Here is a 26,096-nt window from a genome sequence, read left to right on the forward strand (position 1 = left end):
TTTTTAAAAACCGACACAATAGAGAGAAAAATTTGAAAAAGTATTAAACTCAAAAGATTCACTATTACATTTTTATTGTATAAAAATAATAACCTCATATATTCACAAAACTGAATACAACTTGTATCAAGACTAAGTCACTCCTTGTCACACACTTATACAGGACAAGCAAACAAATAGGAGCACATGAGGTATTGGAATATATAATTAGCTCCATTGGATTGACTTTTCTTCTTCTTTGCTTACCCAACAGGAAACCTAGAGATGAAGGTAATCAAACGTTGAGGGACTGAACACATGTGCAGCCTCTTTTTCTATTTGCTCCAATTGGCCTTTCAATAGCAGCATGTACACCACCCAATCACCATCTCTCACTGTACTAGGCATCGGCATAACGTACCCACAAAGACCACCCCATGGGAAATTGTATGACCCAAAAGCAGGGCAACACCATCCGAAATCCACCTTTGAAACCGGGAACCGCAGCCCCGACGACACAACCAATGCCGGTCCATCATCCTTTACAACATTGTATACCCTTGTCATCGCTGGCTCGGGGCGGTGAGCTTCGACCCAATCGATCACTCCTAGAAAATGTTCCTTTTTCGTCGCGGGTTTTAGAAACTCGTGAACTTGTTTTGCCACCGAACATAAAGGTTTTTCAGTTAGTTCACCGATTGTTTGGGATCCGTACGGGATGGATAGCACATTTCCAAAGTGGGATCTCATGATATTGGCCTTGTCTGGATCTCCTTCGCCTAACCTTGTTCTTCCATCCACAACAATCCCCAATTTTGATATCTTTCTTCTATCTTTATCGGCGGTGTAAGTTGCCACCGTCTTCCATAAATACGCACTAAATGACTTGAGTCTGCTCCTTTTGTCGCCGTTGGAGGAGGCAAGTGATTGAAGCTCATTGAGTTGGTCGGCATTAACGTAATAGATCCGACTTATGAGATGATCAATGTTCACACTCGTTTTTTCGTCCTAAATATTATTAATATTATTATTATTATTATTATTATTATATATTATTATTATTAATATAATTGTTTTTGTTACAGGTTACAAGACCCGGATCCAGACCCGGTTACAAGACCCGACCCGATAGCAGCAACTTCACCACAGTCACCCATGCCACCCACGAGCGTCTATGCTGACCCAACTTGTGCCAACCAAGACCTGCAAACAAGAAATCAAAATATCATCAGCATAACCAAATTCAAAAGAAAAAGAAAGCAATTTAATCCTGAAAATTTTGGGATTTCACTTTACCTGCTCCCATCAAAACTTCACCAAACACAAGGAAATTAACAGAAGATGACAAGAAGATTCGGTGAAGAAGAGGAGATAAAATTGGGGTCTCTCGACCAGAAAAAGAGGAGGGGAGACCAAAAACAAAAAGAACAAGGGGGTCTGGTTTTTTTTAAAAAGTTGTAATACAAAGTGAGGGCCTCTCTTTTCTTTCGAATTGACACAGGAAATCAATGTAAAAAAGAAAAGTGTAATCCTATCATTCGAACGAAAAAGAGAAGACAATACAAGAAAGGTTCATTTGAAATTTCTACTTTCATTTTTTTCATGTGTATTTGTGTGTTCATGTTTGTATTCATTTCGAAACTAAAAAAAACAATTTTAAAAAGAGGATCAAGTTACCTTAGGAGATACGCGCGCCGAGGGAGCCTCGTCGACTCCATATCGTAGTCATTAGCGTTGGGGATCTCTTGGAGGGCTTGCATGTGTCATTGGGCTCGGTCATTAAAAACAGTAACAAGGAGGGGAATGTAACGGGGTGATGAGTAAAGGGAGAGCTCTCGTATTTCTTTTCGAAATCAACAGCACCAATCTGTTTCCTTTCATTTTTACACCAACAATACAAGCAACACATCATTCCCTAGTTTTTTTTATTAACAACCCAACTGTACAAAACGAATCATTTTCCAAGTAAAGAATCTTTTTAAGGTTTCGAAATTAAAAGAGTAAATAGGTTAGGGATTTTCGGGTTACCTTGTTCATGTGTATCAACGACGGAGTCTTCGTCGGAGGAAGACCTTGGCAGCGTCGATTGAAGGATAGGTGGTCAGATCGTGGGTTGAGGCTTGTATTTTCCGATTGGTGGTCGTTTAGGCAGTGATGTTGAAGCTTTGTGGTTCTCGGTTGTGAGATAGGTAGAAGATGAGGGAGCTTTGTTTGAGAGGGTCACTGGTTAAACTGTGGTCGACCATGGGGGCCTTTTAGAGTTATCTACGCTGTAGGTGGCGGCCTTGGATACTCTGGTTTAGATGGCAGCTTCCGGCGTAGGTTCGATGGTTGAGCGATTGGGGCTGTTTGGGAAAAGGTCTCTCTTTTCCCTTTTGTTTTATGAGCGTGAAAAAGAAGATAGGGAGAGAATAGAGAGGGGTTGAGCGGCAGAGGAGTTTAGCTTAGGTTAAGTGTTAGTTTAGGTTTTATATTAAGATTTCTGGGTAAATTAACTTTCAGTCATTGAAACTTTAGGGTAATTTGTTTTCGTGCCCTTGTTCCTTTGTCGTTTATTTGCATATTAGTCACTGGTAAGGACTGATTTTTAATTTAACATTTTGTGTTTGTCTTGGTTTAATTATTTTCCAAATTTATATTTTAGGTATAATGTTTTGAGTTATTTAGTTTCAGGTCATCGTGTTTTTATTATAATTCATCTTAGTCCCTAATTTAATTTGCATGTTTACTAGAGTGAGTTGTATTTCCATGTTTGAATATATATTATATTAGGTACTTTTATTTTATTTTTATTATATTAGGTATGATTGTTTTTAATGATCCCTATATTTTTGCTTAAAATATTAATTTTGTATTAGGTAAATGTCTATAGTAATCCTTTAATATATTATATTTATATTGGGTTAATAATTGGTTGTTAAATACGTGGCATATTCATATATATAATACATATGTTTTTTTATCAAGATATGGCATATATATATATATATATCCTTTTGTAAACAAATATAGTATGAATGCTTTCTTTATTAAAGAATTTACCCTATAATGTTGTTCAATGTTTTGTTTTCTTTCCATGTTAATATAATATATATATATATATATATATATATATATATATATATATTGTAACACCCCAACCCGTACCCGACTCGAATACGAGTCCGAGGTGTCACTTTGACTTTTCAAACTTTGACTCTTAAAGAAAAACCCCGGGAATTTAAAACTTTGTTTAAAACAAAATACGTTAATTTACATAAAAGATACCATAAAATACAAACTCGATCAGAGTGCTCATAATTAACGACTTATTGCATGCCAACACTCTATACACAATAAAATAACTATTTTGTTGATTACTTCTGATCTGATCTTCTAGTAATAATACTGTCCTTGCTACTTCTATTCTTGCTCTTCTTGTTTCTTGGTACATACGTGTAAATCACTTACATGCTAAGTCATAAACTTAGTGAGGCAATAAATAAACATGTAACAGTAGATTCATGAATACACATTCTTACCATTTGATCATGATATTTCAATATGCATGTATATATTTCATATGGCATATATAACCAAGTCATGCACACATGAAACTTACCTTTTTGCATCACTTTCACTTTAATTTATATTTCAATTGCCCATATATATTGCTATTGAGAACAAAGGTATGTGAGTACATTGAGGTTGTGCACTAATGCTGTCACCACAGCTCGTATAAATTCCCTCATGGGCACCAAACATTTGTTCAGTATTCGTCCCAAAGGCCTGCTATATATGTCCTGTAGGACCACTACGTCCTGAAGGACTACAATACCCTCGACTCTTGCCATGCCAACTATACATATAGCTCTCGTATCATATACTATGGGCATTTATGATGAATACATTTCTAATCACTTGTTTTTTCTTTTCTGTCACATACCACATGTATGTGGAACCATGTATTTCATATCATATCACATAGCTTATCTCATTTCACATTGGTCATGTCTAATAGCATATATCACATATGCATATAATCATGTATATCATATTATATATCTTATGTTTTATGCTCTTATGTCTATGCATATCATGTAACATATATAATAACCTATACCCATTTCATGTATTCATGCACATATAAGAATCACAAATCAAATAATATTTTAGGAGTCACTTCTTACCATAGTAACTCCATCACTAGCTCATCGCAAGCCAATGTCCGTTCAATAATATAAGTACAATTAAAATTGCACTCACCTTAGCCTTATTTGCTTTGATTTGATCCTAATCCTTTGATTATTCCGGAACTTGTTTAGACTCAATATCTACATAAATATAACATTTCAAAACAACTATCAGAAGCCTAAACCTTAAACTTGATATTAACAACTTAAACCAAATTAAAAAACCAAATTCCATTTTTCATTTAGGGGGAATCGATACCCCCTAAACATACTGGAATTTTTCGTTCAAGAGGGGGAATCGATTCTCATTCATAGGGTATCAGTTCCCTCTACCCAGAAATTGTATTTTAAGCCCGAAAATCATCAATTCTTCATTCAATTCTTCTATTTTAAACCCCTACCATGTCATTAAACTCAACTACCATTACTTAAACCAACTTATATCCATGAAAATCATCTATAACTTAAAAATCCTATCCTTCATATGTAATTCAAGAATCATACTCAAATTTCAATATGTTCTAAATACAATTCTAACACTTCATATTCCTTAATTAACATGATGACAAGTCAAATTTAACTTCAAATTCAACTTATCAGCTCTTTTCCATAATTTCATATAAAATCCTGTTTCCTTTAATCTTTTATAACTTCTTCATCTTTTGATCATAAGACAACTTAAGCTTTCCTTAAGCTTAGTTATCATCTAATGATCAAAACCTAACCTTTAATTTAACAAACAACTAACAAATCAGAAAACTATTACCTTTGCCGTGGCTCTCTCGTATGAAGGAAGAAGAAGAAGAATTCTCTGGATATTACTTCTTTCTTCTTATCCTTTTACCCACGTATATATCCCCAACATATCACATTTTAATTCATTTAATGGTTAAATGATCATTTTGCCCTTTAATTCCTTTAATAATTACTAATAACTTTCAGGAAATATTTCCAAACAAATCATTGGACTATATAAATTCCTACTTAAATCACCAAACTCTGAAGTTTTACGATTTAGTCACTAACCCGTATTTTGGGATGTTGCAAATCTCTCCCCCTTAAAAAAATTCGTCATCAAATTTTCATTGTACAAAGAGATGGGGATATTGAATCTTCATGTCCTCTTCATGTTCCCACGTCGCTTCTTCCACCTTGTGATTTCTCCACAACACTTTGACTAATGGAATAGTCTTGTTCCTTAATTGTTTAACTTCATAGGCTAAAATTCGGATCGATTCTTCCTTATATGTCAAATCCGATTGCACTTCTATTTCTTCTGGTGATATAATATGGGAGGGATCATATCGATACTTACGAAGCATTGAAACATGGAAAACATTGTGAATTTTCTCCATATCAGGTGGCAAAGCTAATTGATATGCCACTGGTCCCACTCTCTTAACGATTTCATATGGTCCAATAAACCGAGGACTCAATTTTCCTTTACGTCCAAATCTCAATACTTTCTTCCACAGAGACACTTTCAAGAACACTTTATCTCCGATTTGAAACTCAATTTCTTTCCTTTTTAAATCAGTATATGATTTATGTATATCAGATGAAGCTTTCAGATTATTCTGAATTACTTGAACTTTCTCTTCCATTTATTGAATCAACTTAGGACCAATAACTTCTCGATCCTTAAGTTCATACCAATTCAAGGGTGTACGACATATTCTCCCATATAAAGCTTCATAAGGAGCCATTTTGATGCTTGACTGATAACTATTGTTGTACGCAAATTCAGCAAGTGGCATATATTTTTCCCATGATCCTTTAAATTCGATAACACAAGCTCTTAACATATCCTCCAGAATTTGAATAGTTCGTTCAGACTGACCATCTGTCTGAGGATGAAACGTTGTGCTAAAGTTCAGTTGTGTGCCCAATGCTCCATATAAAAACTTCCAAAATCGTGACGTGAATCTAGGATCCCGATCAGAAACTATGGAAACAGGTACACCATGTAACCGTATAATCTCTCTAATATACAACTCAGCATATTTATCCATAGAGAAATCAGCTCGTATCGGAATGAAATAAGCTGACTTAGTCAACCTGTCTACAATCACCCATATTGAATCTCTTTTGTTCGAAGTTAAAGGCAACCCCATCACAAAATCCATAGTTACATTCTCCCATTTCCATTGAGGAATTGAAATTGATTGTAACAGTCCCGACAGAACCTGATGCTCAGCCTTAACTTGCTGACAAGTCAAACACTTAGATACGAATTTTGTAATGTCTTTCTTCATTCCCCGCCACCAATATCGACTCTTGAGGTCCATATACATTTTGTTTCCTCCTGGATGCATCGTTAATGGACTACAATGAGCTTCCATTAATAAATCATTCTTTAATTCATTAACATCTGGAATCACTAGCCTCCCTTGATAATATAGGTTCTCATCAGTTTTCATCTCATAATCTGTACACTCTCCATTCTTTATTTGCTGCAACTTCTTTGAACACTTTTCATCTTTAGCTTGCAATTCTTTAATTCGATCTAACCATGATGGTTTAATAGTCAATTTCGCACAAATTTCACCATCTCCGCCTAATGATAGTTTAGCATCCATAGCTCGTAAGGCTGCAAACGTCTTTCGGCTTAAGGCATCTGCTACCACATTTGCCTTTCCGGGATGAAAATCAATCACAACATCATAATCCTTGAGAAATTCCACCCATCTTCTCTGTCTTAAATTTAACTCTTTCTGAGTCATCAAGTACTTTAAACTTTTGTGATTCGTATACAAGTAGCATTTTTCACCATACATGTAATGACGCAAGATCTTTAAAGCGAACACTACTGCAACCATCTTCAGATCGTGTGTCGGATAATTCTTCTCATGCGGTTTTAATTGTCTCGAAGCATAGGCCGCCACCTTGCTTTCTTGCATTAATACACATCCCAAGCCATTATGAGACGCATCACTATACACTACAAAGTCCTTGCCAGACTCAGGTTAGACTAACACTGGAGCTTCTGTCAAAATCTTCTTTAACTTTTCAAAACTCTCTTGGCATTCTTGAGTCCAAGTAAATTTTACTTCCTTTCTCAACAGCTTAGTTAGGGGTAATGCTATTATTGAAAAGTTTTTAATGAACCTTCGATAATAACCAGCTAACCCCAGAAAACTTCAAACTTCTCACACATTCTTTGGAACTTCCCACTCCATAATAGCTTTAATCTTTTGAGGATCCACTTGAACTCCTTCTGCAGAAATTACATGTCCAAGAAATGCCACATCATTCAACCAGAATTCACATTTAGAGAATTTAGCATAAAGCTTATTGTCTCGTAAATTCTGCAAGACAATCCTCAAATGAGAACTATGCTCTTCCTCTGATTTTGAATATATTAAAATATCATCAATGAAAACACCACGAACTAATCCAAACAGGGTTGAAAAATTCTGTTCATTAAATCCATGAAAGCAGTTGGTGCATTCATAACTCCAAACAGCATTACGATAAACTCATAGTGACCATATCTTGTTCTAAACGCCGTCTTCGGAACATCTTTCTCTTGAATCTTTAATTGATGATAACCCGAATGTAGATCAATTTTTGAGAACACTGAAACTCCATTTAATTGATCAAATAAGTCATTGATTCGAGGAAGTGAATATTTATTCTTGATAGTCACTTTATTGAGTTGTCTGTAGTCGATACAGAGTCGTATCGATTCATCTTTCTTCTTAACAAACAAAACTGGAGTTCCCCAAGGTGATACACTTGGTCTAATAAAACCTTTGTCCAGTAATTCCTGTAATTGAATCTTTAATTCTTGCAACTCTTTTGGAGCCATTATGTATGGTGCCATTGCAATGGGCGCTGTTCCCGGCATTATCTCAATCTGAAATTCTACCTCTCTGTCCGGAGGTAAACCTGACAATTCTGCAAGAAATACATAAGAGAACTCTCTCACGATAGGAATTTCTTCAATCTCTTTGTCTTTGGCTCTTACATCCACCACACTAGCAATGAGCCCTTGACATCCTTGTAATAATAACTTCATTTTCGTCATCACTGAGATTACATTTGCCAATGGATTCCACCCTTCACTAAACACCACGATTTCTACCTCTTCCGAACTTCTCAACGTTACTCTTTTCAGTCTACAGTCAACATTAGCATAATAAAGATATAACCAATCCATTCCCAATATCACTTTCAAATTCTTCAAAAGGTAATTCCATCAAATTAGAAGGGAATTCAATTCCCTGAATTCGTATGGGACACCCTCGACTCACCATATTTACCCGAGCACTGTGCCCTAACGGATTCGTCACTATCACCTCATTGTTAGTAGCTTCTAATTGAATGTTCAATTCTCTCACTAACTTACTAGTAATGTATGAATATGTAGACCACGTATCAATCAATACCATAACATGTTTATCAAACAACAGAAAGGTACCTGTTATAATCTCTGGATCATCCCGATCTTCATTAGTCCTGAGATTATACACTCGAGCAGTGGAACGTATCTCTTGTTGAGCAGAGGACTCTGACTGACTTCTTCCTCTACCTCTACCTCTACCTCTACATCTTCCCCTTTGGCCTGTAGAAATAGACCTCTCTGGCTATGCAGATTCATCGACTACCCTAGGACAATCCCGAACAAAATGTCCGGTGTCCCCACATCTAAAGCAAGCTCCAGAAATCATTCTACATATCCCGGAATGATTTCTTCCATAATGTGGGCATTGTCGGACTTGGCTCTGGTTAAATCTTCCAGCTCCAGATCCCACTGATTGAGTTTGTCTGCCTCTCATCGGATTTGATCCTCTAGCTGAGGATACCACTGACTTCGATCTAGCTTGAGGTCGAGAACCAGCATCTCTACCTCTTTTTTACGGTGCGGAAGTCGAAGAAGCATCCGTTCTCTTGACTGTTTGAGTCCTTGAATTTTCAAATCTCTCGTTCTGAGCTCTTTCCAGAGCTTTAGCACGGTTGACTACTTCTTGAAATGAAGATAAATTCAAGACAATCAACATTTCCTTCAACCAAGGACGTAACCCCTCTACGAACCACTCACAAGCATCATTCTCAGTAGGAACAAGCTCGGCAGCAAAGCGGCTCAACTTATTGAATTCACACTCGTACTCATATACAGTGTGATTCCATTGTTTCAGATTCATGAACTCTTGCTTCATTTGTCGAACTAATTGATCTCTGATGTACTTATGTTTGAATTCTTCTAAAAACAATGACCAAGTAACTTGATTGTTAGACATCCTCAATGTAACATTCTTCCACTAGATCCTTGCTTGTCCTCTCAACAAGGAAATCACTCCATCTAGCTTTTCAGCATCGGAACAATGAAGTCCATCAAGCATGACTTTCACGTCATTAAGCCAAAGGTCCGCAGTAACAGGACCTTCATCAGCTTCCCCTTTAAACTCTAGAGCTCCTAAACCCTTCAACTCTTTTGCAACGTTCATTTTTGGAGTTGAAGTAACAGGAGGTTGAAAATACGTCAATACTGCGTCTAAAGTTCTAAAGAATACATCTTGATCATTCACATGCACTCCAGAGGGTGTATGTTCTTCACTCTGCCTGGCCAGGGCAGGTGAATTACTACTTTCAGCGGGTATATCATCTCCCACTTCATTTCTAGAACTAACTTGTCGGGACATCTATAAAAATACAATCATATAGTTCTATTAGCATAACAGTATACTTACTATTCCATCAGATCAGAAGTTTTCACTATTTTGTTGGCATGTATAACTTATAAAACACTCTAGACTCTGGTTTATGCCGAGAATTTAAAACTTTGTTTAAAACAAAATACGTTAATTTACATAAAAGAGACCACAAAATACAAACTCGATCAGAGTGTTTATAATTAACGACTTATTACATGCCAACACTCTATACACAACAAAATACCTACTTTGTCGATTACTTCTGATCTGATCTTCTAGTAATAATACTGTCCTTGCTACTTCTATTCTTGCTCTTTTCGTTTCTTGGTACATACGTGTAAATCACTTACACGCTAAGTCATAGACTTAGTGAGGCAATAAATAAACATGTAACAGTAGATTCATGAATATGCATTCTTACCATTTGATCATGATATTTCAATATGCATGTATATATTTCATATGACATATATAACCAAGTCATGCACACATGAAACTTACCTTTTTGCATCACTTTCACTTTAATTTATATTTCAATTGCCCATGTATATTGCTGTTGAGAACAAAGGTATGTGAGTACATTGAGGTTGTGCACTAATGCTGTCACCACAACTCGTATAAACTCCCTCATGGGCACCGAACATTTGTTCAGTATTCGTCCCGAAGGACTGCTATATATGTCCCGTAGGACCACTACGTCCCGAAGGACTACAATACCCTCGACTCTTGGCATGCCAACTATACATATAGCTCTCGTATCATATACTATGGGCATTTACGATGAATACATTTCTCATCACTTGTTCTTTATTTTCTGTCACATACCACATGTATGTGTAACCATGTATTTCATATCATAACACATAGCTTATCTCATTTCACATTGGTTATGTCTAATAGCATATATCACATATACATATAATCATGTATATCATATCATATATCTTATGTTTTATGCTCTTATGTCTATGCATATCATGTAACATATATAATAACCTATACCCATTTCATGTATTCATGCACATATAAGAATCACAAATCAAATAAATTTTAGGAGTCACTTCTTACCATAGTAACTCCATCACTAGCTCATCGCAAGCCAATGTTCGTTCAATAATATAAGTACAATTAAAATTGCACTCACCTTAGCCTTATTTGCTTTGATACGATCCTAATCCTTTGATTATTCCGGAACTTGTTTAGACTCAATATCTACATAAATATAACATTTCAAAACAACTATCAGAAGCCTAAACCTTAAACTTGATGTTAACAACTTAAACCAAATTAAAGAACCAAATTCCATTTTTCATTTAGGGGGAATCGATACCCCCCAGGGGAATCGATACCCCCTAAACATACTGGAATTTTTCGTTCAAGAGGGGGAATCGATTCCCATTCATAGGGTATCAGTTCCCTCTACCCAGAAATTGTATTTTAAGCCCGAAAATCATCAATTCTTCATTCAATTCTTCTATTTTAAACCCCTACCATGTCATTAAACTCAACTACCATTACTTAAACCAACTTATATCCATGAAAATCATCTATAACTTCAAAATCCTATCCTTCATATATAATTCAAGAATCATACTCAAATTTCAATATGTTATAAATACAATTCTAACACTTCATATTCCTTAATTAACATGATGACGAGTCAAATTTAACTTCAAATTCAACTTATCAGCTCTTTTCCATAATTTCATATAAAATCCTGTTTCCTTTAATCTTTTATAACTTCTTCATCTTTTGATCATAATACAACTTAAGCTTTCCTTAAGCTTAGTTATCATCTAATGATCAAAACCTAACCTTTAATTTAACAAATAACTAACAAATCAGAAAACTCTTACCTTTGTCGTGGCTCTCTCGTATGAAGGAAGAAGAAGAAGAATTCTCTGGATATTACTTCTTTCTTCTTATCCTTTTACCTACGTATATATCCCCAACATATCACATTTTAATTCATTTAATGGTTAAATGACCATTTTGCCCTTTAATTCCTTTAATAATTACTAATAACTTTCAGGAAATATTTCTGAACAAATCATTGGACTATACAAATATCCTACTTAAATCACCAAACTCTGAAGTTTTACGATTTAGTCACTAACACGTATTTTGGGATGTTACATATATATTCCTTTATTAATGAAATGCGTTAATAATGTTTTCCTTTACTTTTTATTAAGGAATTTAATATATATATATATATATATATATATATATATGTGATCATGAAATTGACATTTCTTTTCTTTTCTTTCCATGTTAACGTAATATATATGTTTATATATTAATATGTATTTTTTAAATAAAAACAATTGGTTGATAACTTAGTATATATACAAAGTTGCTACTTTTGTATATTTTTTTTCAAGTATAGATATATTTTATTTAATTTATATGTTAACCTCATATGCATAACTTGACCAAAACATAATTGCATATTCGATCATTTTAAAATTATCAAAAAGAAATTTTCTAATATGTGAATATTTACTTCATTTTAATATATAACATTAAGCTTTAATACTAGAACCTACATTTTAGATTTGAGCCCCTATGTTCCTTAATTTGACACTTTAAGTTAGAAAATACCTTAATTTACTTTTAGTTTAATTAAGACAATTAAAATGTTGTTTGATTGCATTGTTTTTACAAATCTAAGACAATGTTCACTTATTAAGGAATTAATAGTATATCTCACGCGATCATGCTCAGGGAGTGACTACTGGTAATTCCCTGAATAAGTCAACATCCTTTTCAAAACTACATCATGTTTTCTAAAAATGAGGCAATATTTGGTTATTAAGCATAATAGCTGATCTCTCGCATTTACACTTGGGGGCGAATGCTATCGGTCTCGATAAACGAATACCCTTTTTAACTTTGCATACTTAATGATTTTTAAATTAAATAAAGATCGAACTCCAAATTTCTGATTTTAACTATAGGGTAATCAATTAGGTACCAATTTTTGGGCGCTTGTGGGGGTGCTAATCCTTCCCCACACATATCCGACTCCCGAACCTGATTTCTGGATTTTCGCAGACCTCAAAACTCGGTATTTTAATAAAAATAAAATGTTTTATTAAAATCATCCAGTTTTTACGGTGTTCCAATCGCACCTCAAATGATTGGTGGCGACTCATCACATTTTTAAATGATTTTCAAAGTGAAAAGTCCAAGTCGGTATCGGTCTTTTCCCGCTCGGGCGAAAAATGGTTACGACAATCAGTAGGTTCATTGTTTTCTTCAGGAGGTGGCAAGGAGGGTATCGGCACATAAAAGTCATCTAGGGAAGGGTCGACGCACCCTGGTCGTCTCGGATTCAACAATGATCGACGAAAGCTTGGCAACATTGAAATCAGTTTCGACTGAGCTAGTTCGGCCCATGACACAAGGAACATGTTGGCTTTGTATGTATCGGATACTCGATGATCAAATGAGCATCCCACCACTATACCACCACATTTAAGTTCAGTTGCCTGTAAACATCAAAAGTAAACCAATTTCAGCCATTCAATATGTAACTCTCGATTAACAATTTGAATTAATTCAATCAAGTTGGATTAAGTTAAGTTTGAAATTGTCAAAACTTAAATAAATCCAAAACTATATTGATATCTTTTGAAAAACTCATGTCAAACTTAAAGAAAAAACAATTATAATATAAAAAAAATAAAAAATCCAGTCAATATAATTATCAACTTTCAAAAATATTATTCCTTTCCACCTACCCCAGGTTATGACTTAAGAGGCGTATTTGTATTGGATAAACATTTGAAAATAGTGAGTAAAGTATACATTAATTAAATAAATCGATATTTCTTCTAAATCACGAAAGTTAAAAATTGATTATATTACTAGAAATTCACATAAATGAACCTGCCACAAGCAAAACTCTTTCATATACACCACGTTAATTAGCTTAATATTGATTGGGACTTTAAAGATTGAAAATGATAATAATAGTATAAATTATAATATGGATGCTTGTGAGATGTGCATGCATAAAAGTAATGGGTCCACGTTGGGGGAATAAATCAAATAAGCTTAGGCTAGGCTTGTCAACATACCTTTTCGTCCTACTAGGATTCAAACTCCTAAAAATATGATAGAATTTTGCTAGGATTCAAACTCCTATAAATAAGATAGAGTTCTACTATTATTTAAACTCCTAAAGATAGGATCCACAAGCATTATAAATAGTCATTGTAACTCACTATTGTAACACATTCGGAGGAGGATATACGAAATACCAAGCAAAAAATTATAAGCAACTCGTAGCCATTTTTCGAAGCATTTATATTTTGAAAGGTAAAGTTTATACCTTTGCATGTTATTTTTCCTTACCCTTGCTGTGTTTTTATTTCGAAAGAAAACTGAGAGAAGTGTTTTTGGCCGATGAACGGGGGCGTTTTCGAGATCTATTTTTGTAGATCTAGTCCCCGAGGCTTGTGTTTTTGAAAAACTATTCGGATTTTTATAAACTGGTCGTGTGGATCCACGTTATATATATATATATTCTTACTTTATTTTATATATATTCTTACTTTATTTATATATATATATATTCTTACTTTATTTTATTTTATATTTCTATGATTACTAACGTTATATATATATATATTCTTACTTTATTTTATTTTATATTTCTATGATTACTATTTTTTTAGTTAATATTATATGTATATTTATTTTTCATTTATTTATTATTATTATTACTATTTAGTATTTTATTATATTATACATACATTTTTATATTTTTATATATATTTTTTTATTATTTTATTTATATTATTTATTTATTTTCATTATATTTTTAGTTTCTTTGCTCTTATTATTATTATTTTTTTTAAAAAAACACTTTACCTTTTTTATTCTTTTTGTATATATATTTTATCTTCATTTATTTTATTTTATTCAATTTCATTTTTTTTTCATCCAATTATTTTATGTTTATTATTATTAGTTTCATTTATTTCCTTGGTTTACTCTTTAGTTTTGTTACTTTCTTTTATTATTATTATTTTCTTTTAAAATCTTATTTTTTTTAAGGGTATTTCCGTAAACTCATTAAGGGTAAGTAATTCGGATCAAATTTTACCTTTTAATTTAACTTGCAATTTTCTTAATCAAAGACAACTGAAAATTACGTAGTACCGAAAGGACGGTTCAAGGGTGCTAATCCTTCCTTGACCATAACCGACTCCCGAACCCGACACATCTTTGGAAAGACGCAATCAAGTAAGAAATAGAGTATTCGATCAACCCATTTGTTTTAAATAAATGATCGGTGGCGACTCTAATTCACATTTTTCAAGTCGAAGCCCAATTCCCGGGCCCAACCGAAAGACGGTTGCGACAGCTTGGCGACTCCGCTGGGGAGACAGGTAAGTGAGTCAGGCTAAGGTAATTTCCAGTTGTCTTTTTAATGAAAAGGGTAAGTTTAAATTTTAAGAAAATATTTCGATCCTTATTACTTACTTTTGATTATATTTTCGAGTAAATAGTTGTACTGACTGTTTTTTAATGATTTTAGCCCTTAAAGATTTTTCATCTAAGGCTCTAAACCCGAGCTCCAAACCTTGCTTTAAGTGGGGGTGAAAGCGACGCCTTCGTGTGAATTTATTCACCGTGCGGGCCTAGCAAGTAGCCTTCGGGATTCATATACCTTATGTCTTCGTGTGAATTTATTCACCGTGCAGGCATAAGGGAATGTGTCCCCTCGAGTTTAACTTAGTCCACACAAGCCTGTGATGGGTTTAGGACTAAGGGTCTGGCAAGCCCAAGGGGGCACCGGTAAGCCCAAGGGGGCACTGGCAAGGAGAACTCGGGTACCGTTTTTAGAAGTTAAACTGGGAGATCATGGAGAATTAGAGCCTACCCCAAAACCACATTTCCGAAACCTAGGATATTTTTACCTTAATCATGTCTTTTTTTCCTTTCGTCATTTATTTATTTATTTTTTATTTTACTAACATTTCTGCCTTTGTGTTTGTTTTTTTAGCATTTGCATCATAACAAGAGGCTATTGATCCTTAAAAAGCGTTTGTTACACAAAAAATAATCTGAATTAATGGACAAAGGTGTTGTAATACAATAGATTAAGAACGTCGAGGCACGACTATGGTCCGAGATGACTCAGAAAGAGAAGGGAGACAGCCTTCAGGGGAACTACGTGTCAGAGCTAGTTAGCTATGCCTCTGTCAGCCTGAAACAGAATGATGTCCAAGAGTTGCGAAACATTTGGGACAGTTGGAAGAATGACAGAAAGCAGAAGTTCAGCCAACGATATGGTGATATTGCCCTCTTACTTCATGTCAAGACTGATGAGCCCCTACTCCGAGCACTGATTCAATTCTGGAACCCAGGATATAGTTGCTTCACCTTTAACCGGGAGGACATGGTGCCCACTATCGAAGAGTATACCACACTACTGCACTGCGAAAGCATCAGACTAGAGAAGGCATATATCAAACATATCAAGGGTCAGCCTTTTAAGAACGGACTGGACAAGATTGCAGGGGTTGATGAAAAGTGGGTGACTGATCGACTCCGACACAAAGGTAGCGGGGAATGAATCGAGTGGATCCATATAAAGCAACTAATGAAGAACCACCCTGATGAATGGAAGACTATAGATCTCTTTGCATTGGGTCTGCGGTTTGATTATCTTTTCGAAGACCTTGGGGTGCATCGACGCAACCGTACTAGAACTATTTGAAAAACTTCCAAGGCGAGTCAACCCAGGGCCGACCATCTTAGCCGAGACCTTTCGGTCTCTTAATCATTGCAGAAGAATTGGTGGAGGAAGGTTCATTGGATGTGTTCAGCTCCTTCAAGTCTGGATTTACAGCCACTTCTGGAAGACTAACGGGGTTGCCTACCGCCGATTCAGCACTACCTATTCACCATTGGGAGAGTTTATCACTATGAAATGGCATGAAGGAGCTTCGAATGAAGAATGGATGAAGGTCTTCACTCATCTTCAGGACCGAGATATTACTTGGAGAGCCCCCTGGTTGTTCCTCAGTGACGTTCTTTTCTGATTTGGGGATTTTGACACTATGACCTTACTTGGACTTTGGGGTACAGTTGGGTATGCTCTGTTGTTGGCACTTAGATAATATGGGGCACGTCAGTTTATCCTAGCAACATACGGATTATCTACATAAGAGTTTGTGTATCACGGTGACAGTTATAAGAAGAGGATCAAAGAGGTAGCCGAGTCATGGAAGAAAGTATCCCCGATGGATGTCGTGGTTGCCAGAGATATGCTTACTCCGGATTATATGGAGTGGCGAAGATTGAGAAAGAATGATAGTATCCCGATGCCAGACTGTGGAGACACCCGGACCATGGAGGAACATCTCAGGCCTGTCCCTTCTGAACTTGAGATAGTCAAGGCAGAGTTTGAAGCTGTGAATAATGAGCTGAAATAGAGAGTTAAGGAACTTGAAGCTGAACGTTATCAATAGAAACTAGATGTCGATTTTCAGAAATATAGATCAGACAAACTGGAAAGGGAGCAGAAAAGAGTTTATTTTGAGCTTGAAGACTTGAGAAAGGGGTACCAAGATAAAGTCAAGGATAACTCCTAAGAATCCAACGCTTGAGAATCCAAATGGCTGATCTGGAGAAATAACATGAGAAAGATGGTAAAATAATAGCTTCAAAAAGCAAGCTAGTGAGCTTCAGATAGTGCCCTTCGACGGGGGTTTGCAGTGGCGTTTCCGTTTGGAGCAAGCACAACAAAGGGTGAAGGTCAGAGACGCATTCATCCGAGATTTCCTGGATCAAGTACAGAAGGTAGCTCTCCATCTACACGGCCTGGCAAGGGAAGCTGGAGTGGTCCAACAAGGCATACAACCAGTGACAGATGAAAACAGAAGACTTGTCAACCTGCTGGAAGCTGTTCGGGGTCTAGAGGATTTAGTCCGAATGTACCTTTGATTATTTTTATGTCTATTACAAGATAAAATATTTTTGTTGAAATAAGGATTATTTGTAATAATGGGCACTTTTCTGGATCAATGCCTCGAACATTTCATGCATTTTTTTTATTTTGCGTTGTGCATCTACATTTCATTTTTAAGCATTTTCATAAACATGAAATTTCTTCATGGAGGATTCGATTAAGTGGTTTTAACCACATGACACCACATGGAAGCAAGATTGTAACATCAAAAGAAAAAAACTGAAAACAATACAGTGTGAGCCTGATCAACTGATTGTAGGACAAAGCCTGCCAGGATGATTTAAGAAAAGAATCTCCATATCCTAAGGGCTACAATGTTGAAGCTGTTAGCTGTTACCACATAAGAAGCCCCAAACATTCATCTGAAAACTATAAGGCTCTTGCCGAAGAAGGGGGCATGGCATATACCATTTGCACTTAGAGGATTGTTTTGTTTGAACACGTCTTTGATCTTTCATGTTTGCTTAATCTTTTAAATAATTGAATTTATGCTGCTTTCTAAGGTGGAGCAATTGAACAAATTTTAATATTTAGTTCTTCGAATATTAAATGAATTAATGATTCTTTTAATTCTTCAAGAATTATAGATTTTTGACATATGGAAAGATTAGACCTTTCTTACCCTATCTCAAACCCCAGAATAAAATACCTTGATTCTTTGCCCAAAACAACTCGTGGTAATTACCAAAAGACGAAATTTTGACATTACCTCCTTTTGAAATTCTTGAACATTACCTTTATCTTTTTGATACACTCATACCTTTCTTTGAGTCAATAAGATCATGCCACTGTCTTTTTTAGACTCAAAAATAACCTTTCTTACCATTAAAACCCAAGGCATTGAGTTGTTCATTTTAACATTAGCATTCTTCTAAAGAACCAACTTGGGGCATCTCGCGGGGAGCCTGAACATTGAGACATCTGGGAAAAAAGAAGAAGAACTCATTCGAAATAATTTTATCATACATTAATTACACTGTTTTCATGTGAATAGAATTAATCTTGAAAATCTATCCCCCTAGGGATACCTCTTCTGTGAAGATTTACATGTATGAAATGATGAACGGCTTTCTTTCTTTATCCCTTCACAACAGGAGAAAAAATATATCTCTTGTATCCCCTTTTGAGCCTGTAATATTTTTCTTCTGATTCAACCCTAACCAAGGATCACCCTCTACACTAAGGGGCAAGGTGGAAGAAATATGCTCACATGACGAAGACATTGATTCAGATGAGATACCAAAAGGTGAACCAAATGCCAAGTGCGAAGATTCAATCAGAATAAAAAGGGCAAAAACAAAAAAGAAAAGAAGAAAAAAAAAAGAAAGAACAAAAATCAAAAAGAAAAAGGGACAAAAAAGCACATACAAAGATTCCCTAAAGACAAATGATACATCAAGCTTCAAACTATGATATTGATCAAGCACAATCATTCCCGAATCACTGAATCACTTTACTCGAAGATCATAGAGCATCAAGAGAGAGAAACATTTTGAGCAAGATTGAAGGCATCAGAATGAATTGATCCTTGGTTCAACACTCTGAAACACTTATTTGGGCTTATTTATCTTTTTCTTTCATAACCATGAACCCTGGCCTACATTACGTGCCTTAAAAGTCCCTTCTAATCATACATGGATTTCTAAACAAAAGAGAATGTCTTCAGATTTCATCCCGCCCATCAGGATTAATCTTTGTTTGCAAAAAAATAATGTATTTAATGCATTGTAGAGAAAAATAACAAAGGGGGTTCAAGACGTAAATCATGAATAACGTCTTGAAACCAAAGGAGGATTCGAGTTGAAAACCTGAAAAGGCAGCTCGAATATAAAAATTGTGCAACTGAGGCGATCACACAAATTCCTTGATAAGGCATCGCACAATCCAAATGTGACTATGAAAGCTGGGAGTCGGAGAACACTTCCAATAGAGGAGCATGCAAGCTACCCCATCAAACCTTTGAGCATCAAATGTCAAACCTTTGACCAAACACAATAACCTGAGACCGTTTTATCCTCTCCTTACTTAACCATTTTCCAAAGATAGCTTTGATATTGGCACGTGTCAAATAGCTATAATTTATTGAAGGATTAACATTGTAATTAAACATTTGATATCCAATGAACTCTAGTTTTATGATTCTTCTCAATTATAAAACCGTGAAAGAGACAATATTTTCAAAACTTTTGATTAAACATTTTTCGAAACTCTTTATTGATATTTTCAGAACTTTGAAAATAAAAGAGAAAGAAAAACATTTTTTTTCAAACAAGACAGTCTCTCTAGAGTGGATCTTGGTAAATGACATGTGACTCTTAGACACAAAACTCATGCTCAGAATCAATGCTGAAGCAAGAAATGAGGAACATTTGGGGCATCTTTGGAGATTCAACATCAAATATTGGGTCATTTTTTGGATATTGGGGCATCATTTGGGGATTCAACATCCTAATGCAAATTGTCAGACCTTTTTCAGGAGATAAAATATAACCAATTCATGTTACATGCATCTTATGTATACATTTTAGAGCATCATATTTATCATTTTCCACATACATAATTTTTTGCAGCTTTTAGAGTCAAGTTTCAACTTCAAGACGAATGATACTCGATTCAAAAGCACCTTTAAAGATTCATGTTGGTTGCTTAACTCAGCAGCAAGAAGCTACACTTCGACCAACTCGACAGATTGAAAGTTTCTCTCGAAACAACACAATTTACTCGAGAGTGGATTTCAACTTCACGACGAAGGATATCTAGCTCGAAGCCAAACTTCACAATAAAGGGGTCTCCACGGTTTCAACTTCATGGCGAAGGGAATTGTGTCCACCCGCAACATACAATACTTGGATTTCAACTTCACGACGAAGGATATTCAAACTTTACAACGAAGTGGCTATCCACGATTTCAACTCCACGACGGAAGATATCGTGCCACTCGAGACAACACAAGTTCAACTTCACAACGAAGGGACGGCTGGTTGTCAACAAATAACTTCCCAAATTCAGAGCCAATTTCAACTTCACAGCGAAGGATATTGGACTCCAGACAACACAAGTTCAACTTCACGACGAAGGGACCGCTGGTTGTCAACAAACAACTTCTCAATTTCAGAGCCAATTTCAACTTCACAACGAAGGATATTGGACTCCAGACAACGCAAGTTCAACTTCATGACGAAGGGACCGCTGGTTGTCAATAAACAATTTCCCAATTTCAGAGCCAATTTCAACTTCACAGTGAAAGATATTGGACTCAAGACAACGCAAGTTCAACTTCATGACGAAGGGACCGCTGGTTGTCAATAAACAACTTCCCAATTTCAGAGCCAATTTTAACTTCACAGCGAAGGATATTGGACTCCAGACAAAGCAAGTTCAACTTCACGACGAAGGGCCCGCAGGTTGTCAACAAACAACTTCTCAATTTCAGAGCCAATTTCAACTTCACAACGAAGGATATTGGACTCCAGACAACGCAAGTTCAACTTCACGACGAAAGGACTGCTGGTTGTCAACAAACAACTTCCCAATTTCAGAGCCAATTTCAACTTCACAGCGAATGATATTGGACTCGAGACAACGCAAGTTCAACTTCACGACGAAGGGACCGCTGGTTGTCAACAAACAATTTCCCAATTTCAACTTCACAACAAAGGATATTGGACTCGATACAACACAAGTTCAACTTCACAACGAAGGGACGGCTGGTTGTCAACAAACAATTTTTTGATTCCACAGCCAATTTCAACTTCACGACGGAGGATATTGGACTCGAAACAATGCTACTTACTTGGATTTCAACTTCACGACGAATGATATCCAATTCCAAGCTCAATTTCACGATGAAGGGGTCACCCGCAGTTTCAACTTCACGACGAAGGGAATCATGCACACAAGCATCATCCATCTTTAGATTGGATTTCAACTTCACGACGAGGGATATCCAACTCAAAGAAGGATTATCTGTCAACAAATACCTTCGAGTTCGACTACGCTCAGCTCCAAGGCACATCATTTACAACATAACTCAAGGCTAGAAGGGTTATCTGCCATCAAAATTATCGAGTTCGATTCCATTCAGCTCGATGACACATCAATCGCACTACTTTTCGGTTGCAGTTGAGGTTTTCAAGTCGAGAAGAGGAACTGGGTTAGCCGTGCCTGAGTGACAAGCAACCATTTTCAAGCAGCATAGCTTAAGTCAAGAAAAAGCTATCTGTCAATGAAGATTTTTGAGTTCGATTCCGATCCAAGGTCTTTAAACCGAGAAGAAGACCGAAGGGCAACAGGAACCCACGTGCTGATTCAAATTCCGAACTACGGCTTCAATTTCATATCATTTCAAGATGAACTCGACTTCACGATGGAGGAGTCATCCGTAACTCAATTCGACAGGGAGTTATTGAAACATCAGAGTCAATTTTCAACTCCACTGAACGAAAAATGTGTCTTTTAATCTTTACCCTATCCCCGTTACACGACTATGGGCAAAGAGGGGCAGCTGTCAACACACATTTTCGTCCTACTAGGATTCAAACTCCTAAAAATAGGATAGAATTTTGCTAGGATTTAAACTCCTATAAATAGGATAGAGTTCTACTATTATTTAAACTCCTAAAGATAGGATCCACAAGCATTATAAATAGTCATTGTAACTCACTATTGTAACACATTCGGAGGAGGATATACGAAATACCAAGCAAAAAATTACAAGCAACTCGTAGCCATTTTTCGAAGCATTTATATTTTGAAAGGTAAAGTTTATACCTTTGCATGTTATTTTTCCTTACCCTTGCTGTGTTTTTATTTCGAAAGAAAACTGAGAGAAGTGTTTTTGGCCGATGAACGAGGGCGTTTTCGAGATCTATTTTTGTAGATCTAGTCCCCGAGGCTTGTGTTTTTGAAAAACTATTCGGATTTTTATAAATGGGTCGTGTGGATCCACGTGTTTTGTCGTTTTTTCTTCGATTGGCTTTTAATTTTGACCCCTAATTCATTTTTTATTTTAATTTAACCCTTATTATTTATATGTATATATATATATATATATTTAATTATATTTTATTTATTTATTATAATTTTTTTCATTTTTCTTTGCGTTATATTATATTATTTTCCTATTATTATATATATATATTATACTATTATTTTTTTATCTATGTTTACTTATTTCCTATATTTTTTTAATATATTTTCCTAACGTTATATATATATATTCTTACTTTATTTTATTTTATATTTCTATGATTACTATTTTTTTAGTTAATATTATATGTATATTTTTTTCATTTATTTATTATTATTATTACTATTTAGTATTTTATTATATTATACATACATTTTTATATTTTTATATATATATTTTTTATTATTTTATTTATATTATTTATTTATTTATATTATATTTTTAGTTTCTTTGCTCTTATTATTATTTTTCTTTTTTTAAAAAAAAACACTTTACCTTTTTTATTTTTTTTTTGTATATATATTTTATCTTCATTTATTTTATTTTATTCAATTTCATTTTTTTTCATCCAATTATTTTATGTTTATTATTATTGGTTTCATTTATTTCCTTGGTTTACTCTTTAGTTTTGTTACTTTCTTTTATTATTATTATTTTCTTTTAAAATCTTATTTTTTAAGGGTATTTCCGTAAACTCATTAAGGGTAAGTAATTCGGATCAAATTTTACCTTTTAATTTAACTTGCAATTTTCTTAATCAAAGACAACTGAAAATTACGTAGTACCGAAAGGACGGTTCAAGGGTGCTAATCCTTCCTTGACCGTAACCGACTCCCGAACCCGATACATCTTTGGAAAGACGCAGATCAGGTAAGAAATAAGGTATCCGATCAACCCATTTGTTTTAAATAAATGATCGGTGGCGACTCTAATTCACATTTTTCAAGTCGAAGCCCAATTTCGGGGCCAACCGAAAGACGATTGCGACAAGGCTATTGCTACTTGATACCTAATCTTTGATGTTTGTTTTTCCTTGTATTAGATACGTGAGGCTTAACTGCCAATATTTCTCATAAAAATATTCCACTATTTTTAGTAATCTATACTACTCGTTAGGTGATACCAAGTACATACTACAACACTCCATATTGTTTTGGCACTCTATCTTTAACCAACGACATGAGGAAGTTATTTGAACTTTAGGTAATAGCTATAATATATTATAATATTTTTTATATTTCATACACAGATAAAAATATAAATTTATATATTGTATCATTAAATTTGTTATTATCTTTTTATCAATATCTCTCTGAGGATGCAAGATATGTTCCTACTATATTCAATCATTGTTAATAATTTTTTACTAAATGATATATAAATTACCTATACCCTTTCAAACTCTTAAATGAAATAATAGTATGCATTTAAATACATTTGGGTTCATATTCTCTTATATATTATAATAATTATATTAATCTGGTGTAAATTATGATCTATTTTATTAAATATAATGTGGAAATAAATGGTACTCGTGAGTCATGCCCAAATGAAGTTTGAGGAAAGTGAAAGAAAACGTATGTGATGCAAAGATTATATAAAGAGATAATATTGTGTGCGCTTTCCTCTGATTTCATCACATCGGTTTTGGTTTTGTGTATATTAAAAAATTGTACAGAGGGTAAATTATAATTGTATGTGCTGTGATATCAAGCATGGTTTCTTCCCTAACAGTAAAATAGATTATTGAATATAAGCAGTTATAATTATCAACATTAATCATAGTCAATCATTGTGACAAAGAAAGGAAATAATTAGATTTAAAATCATTCTGACAAACCATTTACAAAAAAACTATTGTTTGTGTTTGTAGCTGAGTTAAAATATTCACAAATTTTTGTGAACTTGTAAATGGATCGATCGTAGTTTAGTTTAAAAAAAATCAAACTCTTTTATCATTTAAATATTAACGAAATATTTAAAAATGTAATGCTACGTTAAGATTTTATATTTTATAATTAAATTTAAAATAAAAAACAGTTTTATAATTTAAATTAAGTTTTGATTAATCCAATTTAACATGAGATAAAAAATATATTTATTCATACTCAGGTTTAATGGGCCAAACATATTACCTAAGTCGTGGACAAATTTAGTGAATTTCATCAATTATAAATACATATTAATTTAGGTAAATTTTATAACTCATATTCTAAATCAGATTTAATTCATGTATACAATATTAATACCCCATATAAATCTAATTGAACTTGACTCATCATATTTAAACACAACATAAAAAATAATTAAAATATTCCAAAAAAAATAAATTCAATATGAATAGTTACAAGGGCCGAACTAGGATGAAATTATGGGAGGGACTAAGTTGCTTATCTTTGAAACCAACAAGGTTCTAAAAGGTAATTAAAGCATAAAAAATAGAGGATTGAGGCTTAATTTCACTAATTTCAAAATTTTCCTAAAAAGTAATAAAACCAAAAAAGTTAAAGGCAAGTCTTAATTCAAGAGACTTTAAAAGTGATAATGTCTTAAAAATTAATTAAACTAGAAATTTCCTTCCATCAATGTGATTCCGCCATTGAATAGTTATACTTATCATTTAAAAAAAAAGTATTCATGTGTTAGAAATATATAAAGACATATATCTTTGATTTTGATTATCAATTATGATATATATATATAATTAACAAACAAAAATATATCAATGGTTATCATTAGTACTCTCAACATTTTTTATTTATTTAACATTTATGTTGGGCATATTTATGTCGAATGATCTTGATATTCTATTAGTAACATATAGCGTATATTTTTAGATATTTTGAATAATAAAACAACGATTTGTCCACTCCAACTAATATTCACGACAACGTATACGTACGTACCTGAACGGCCATCACACCATGTTTCTTCTTAGGTACGAATTTACCCTCAACGCTCTCGTCAGGGTTATGAAAGTTAAGATTTCGAAGCTCAATATCTGCATAAGCCTCCACGAAATCCAAGCCTCTATTGTTACACTGAAGCTCAGGCTCCCCCAGTGCGTTGGGGACAACCTCGCAGGACAAAGCATAGTAAGGGAGAAGAGCTTCGGCCAAGGCCTTCTTCAGAACACTAACCATGCCGCTGCTGGCGGACACTGGTTTCTTGTAACAGAAGAAAACGCAGAAATCGAGCGGTGGCGTGAGCAAGTCTAGGTTGGTGAATGGCAACCAGTGCTCTTGGAACGGCACCAGAGGCGCCACCATGTCGGTTTTGGTCACCGTCACCGTCACCGTCACCGTGAATTCTCCTTTTTCCGATCCCAT

General features: G+C 34.6%; 1 protein-coding gene and 1 long non-coding RNA gene across 2 annotated transcripts; both read right to left on the bottom strand.

Moving 5' to 3' along the window:
* Nucleotides 1-186: 186 nt before the first annotated feature.
* LOC120117100 (coniferyl alcohol acyltransferase-like) lies at nucleotides 187-26,096 on the bottom strand. The gene is made up of 3 exons (XM_039137437.1): nucleotides 25,674-26,096; nucleotides 13,052-13,302; nucleotides 187-964 (listed from the first exon to the last, which is right to left on the bottom strand). Exons 1-3 carry the CDS (start codon nucleotides 26,094-26,096, stop codon nucleotides 259-261), a joined length of 1,380 nt encoding a protein of 459 aa, XP_038993368.1. The 3' UTR covers nucleotides 187-258.
* On the bottom strand, nucleotides 972-2,414 carry LOC120117102. Its single transcript, XR_005515602.1, has 3 exons — nucleotides 2,008-2,414; nucleotides 1,657-1,853; nucleotides 972-1,182 (listed from the first exon to the last, which is right to left on the bottom strand). It is a non-coding gene; the product is annotated as an uncharacterized LOC120117102 (long non-coding RNA).

The sequence above is a fragment of the Hibiscus syriacus genome, unplaced genomic scaffold (assembly GCF_006381635.1).
Source record: "Hibiscus syriacus cultivar Baekdansim isolate YM2019G1 unplaced genomic scaffold, ASM638163v2 tig00110318_pilon, whole genome shotgun sequence".
Taxonomy (NCBI): Eukaryota; Viridiplantae; Streptophyta; class Magnoliopsida; order Malvales; family Malvaceae; genus Hibiscus; species Hibiscus syriacus.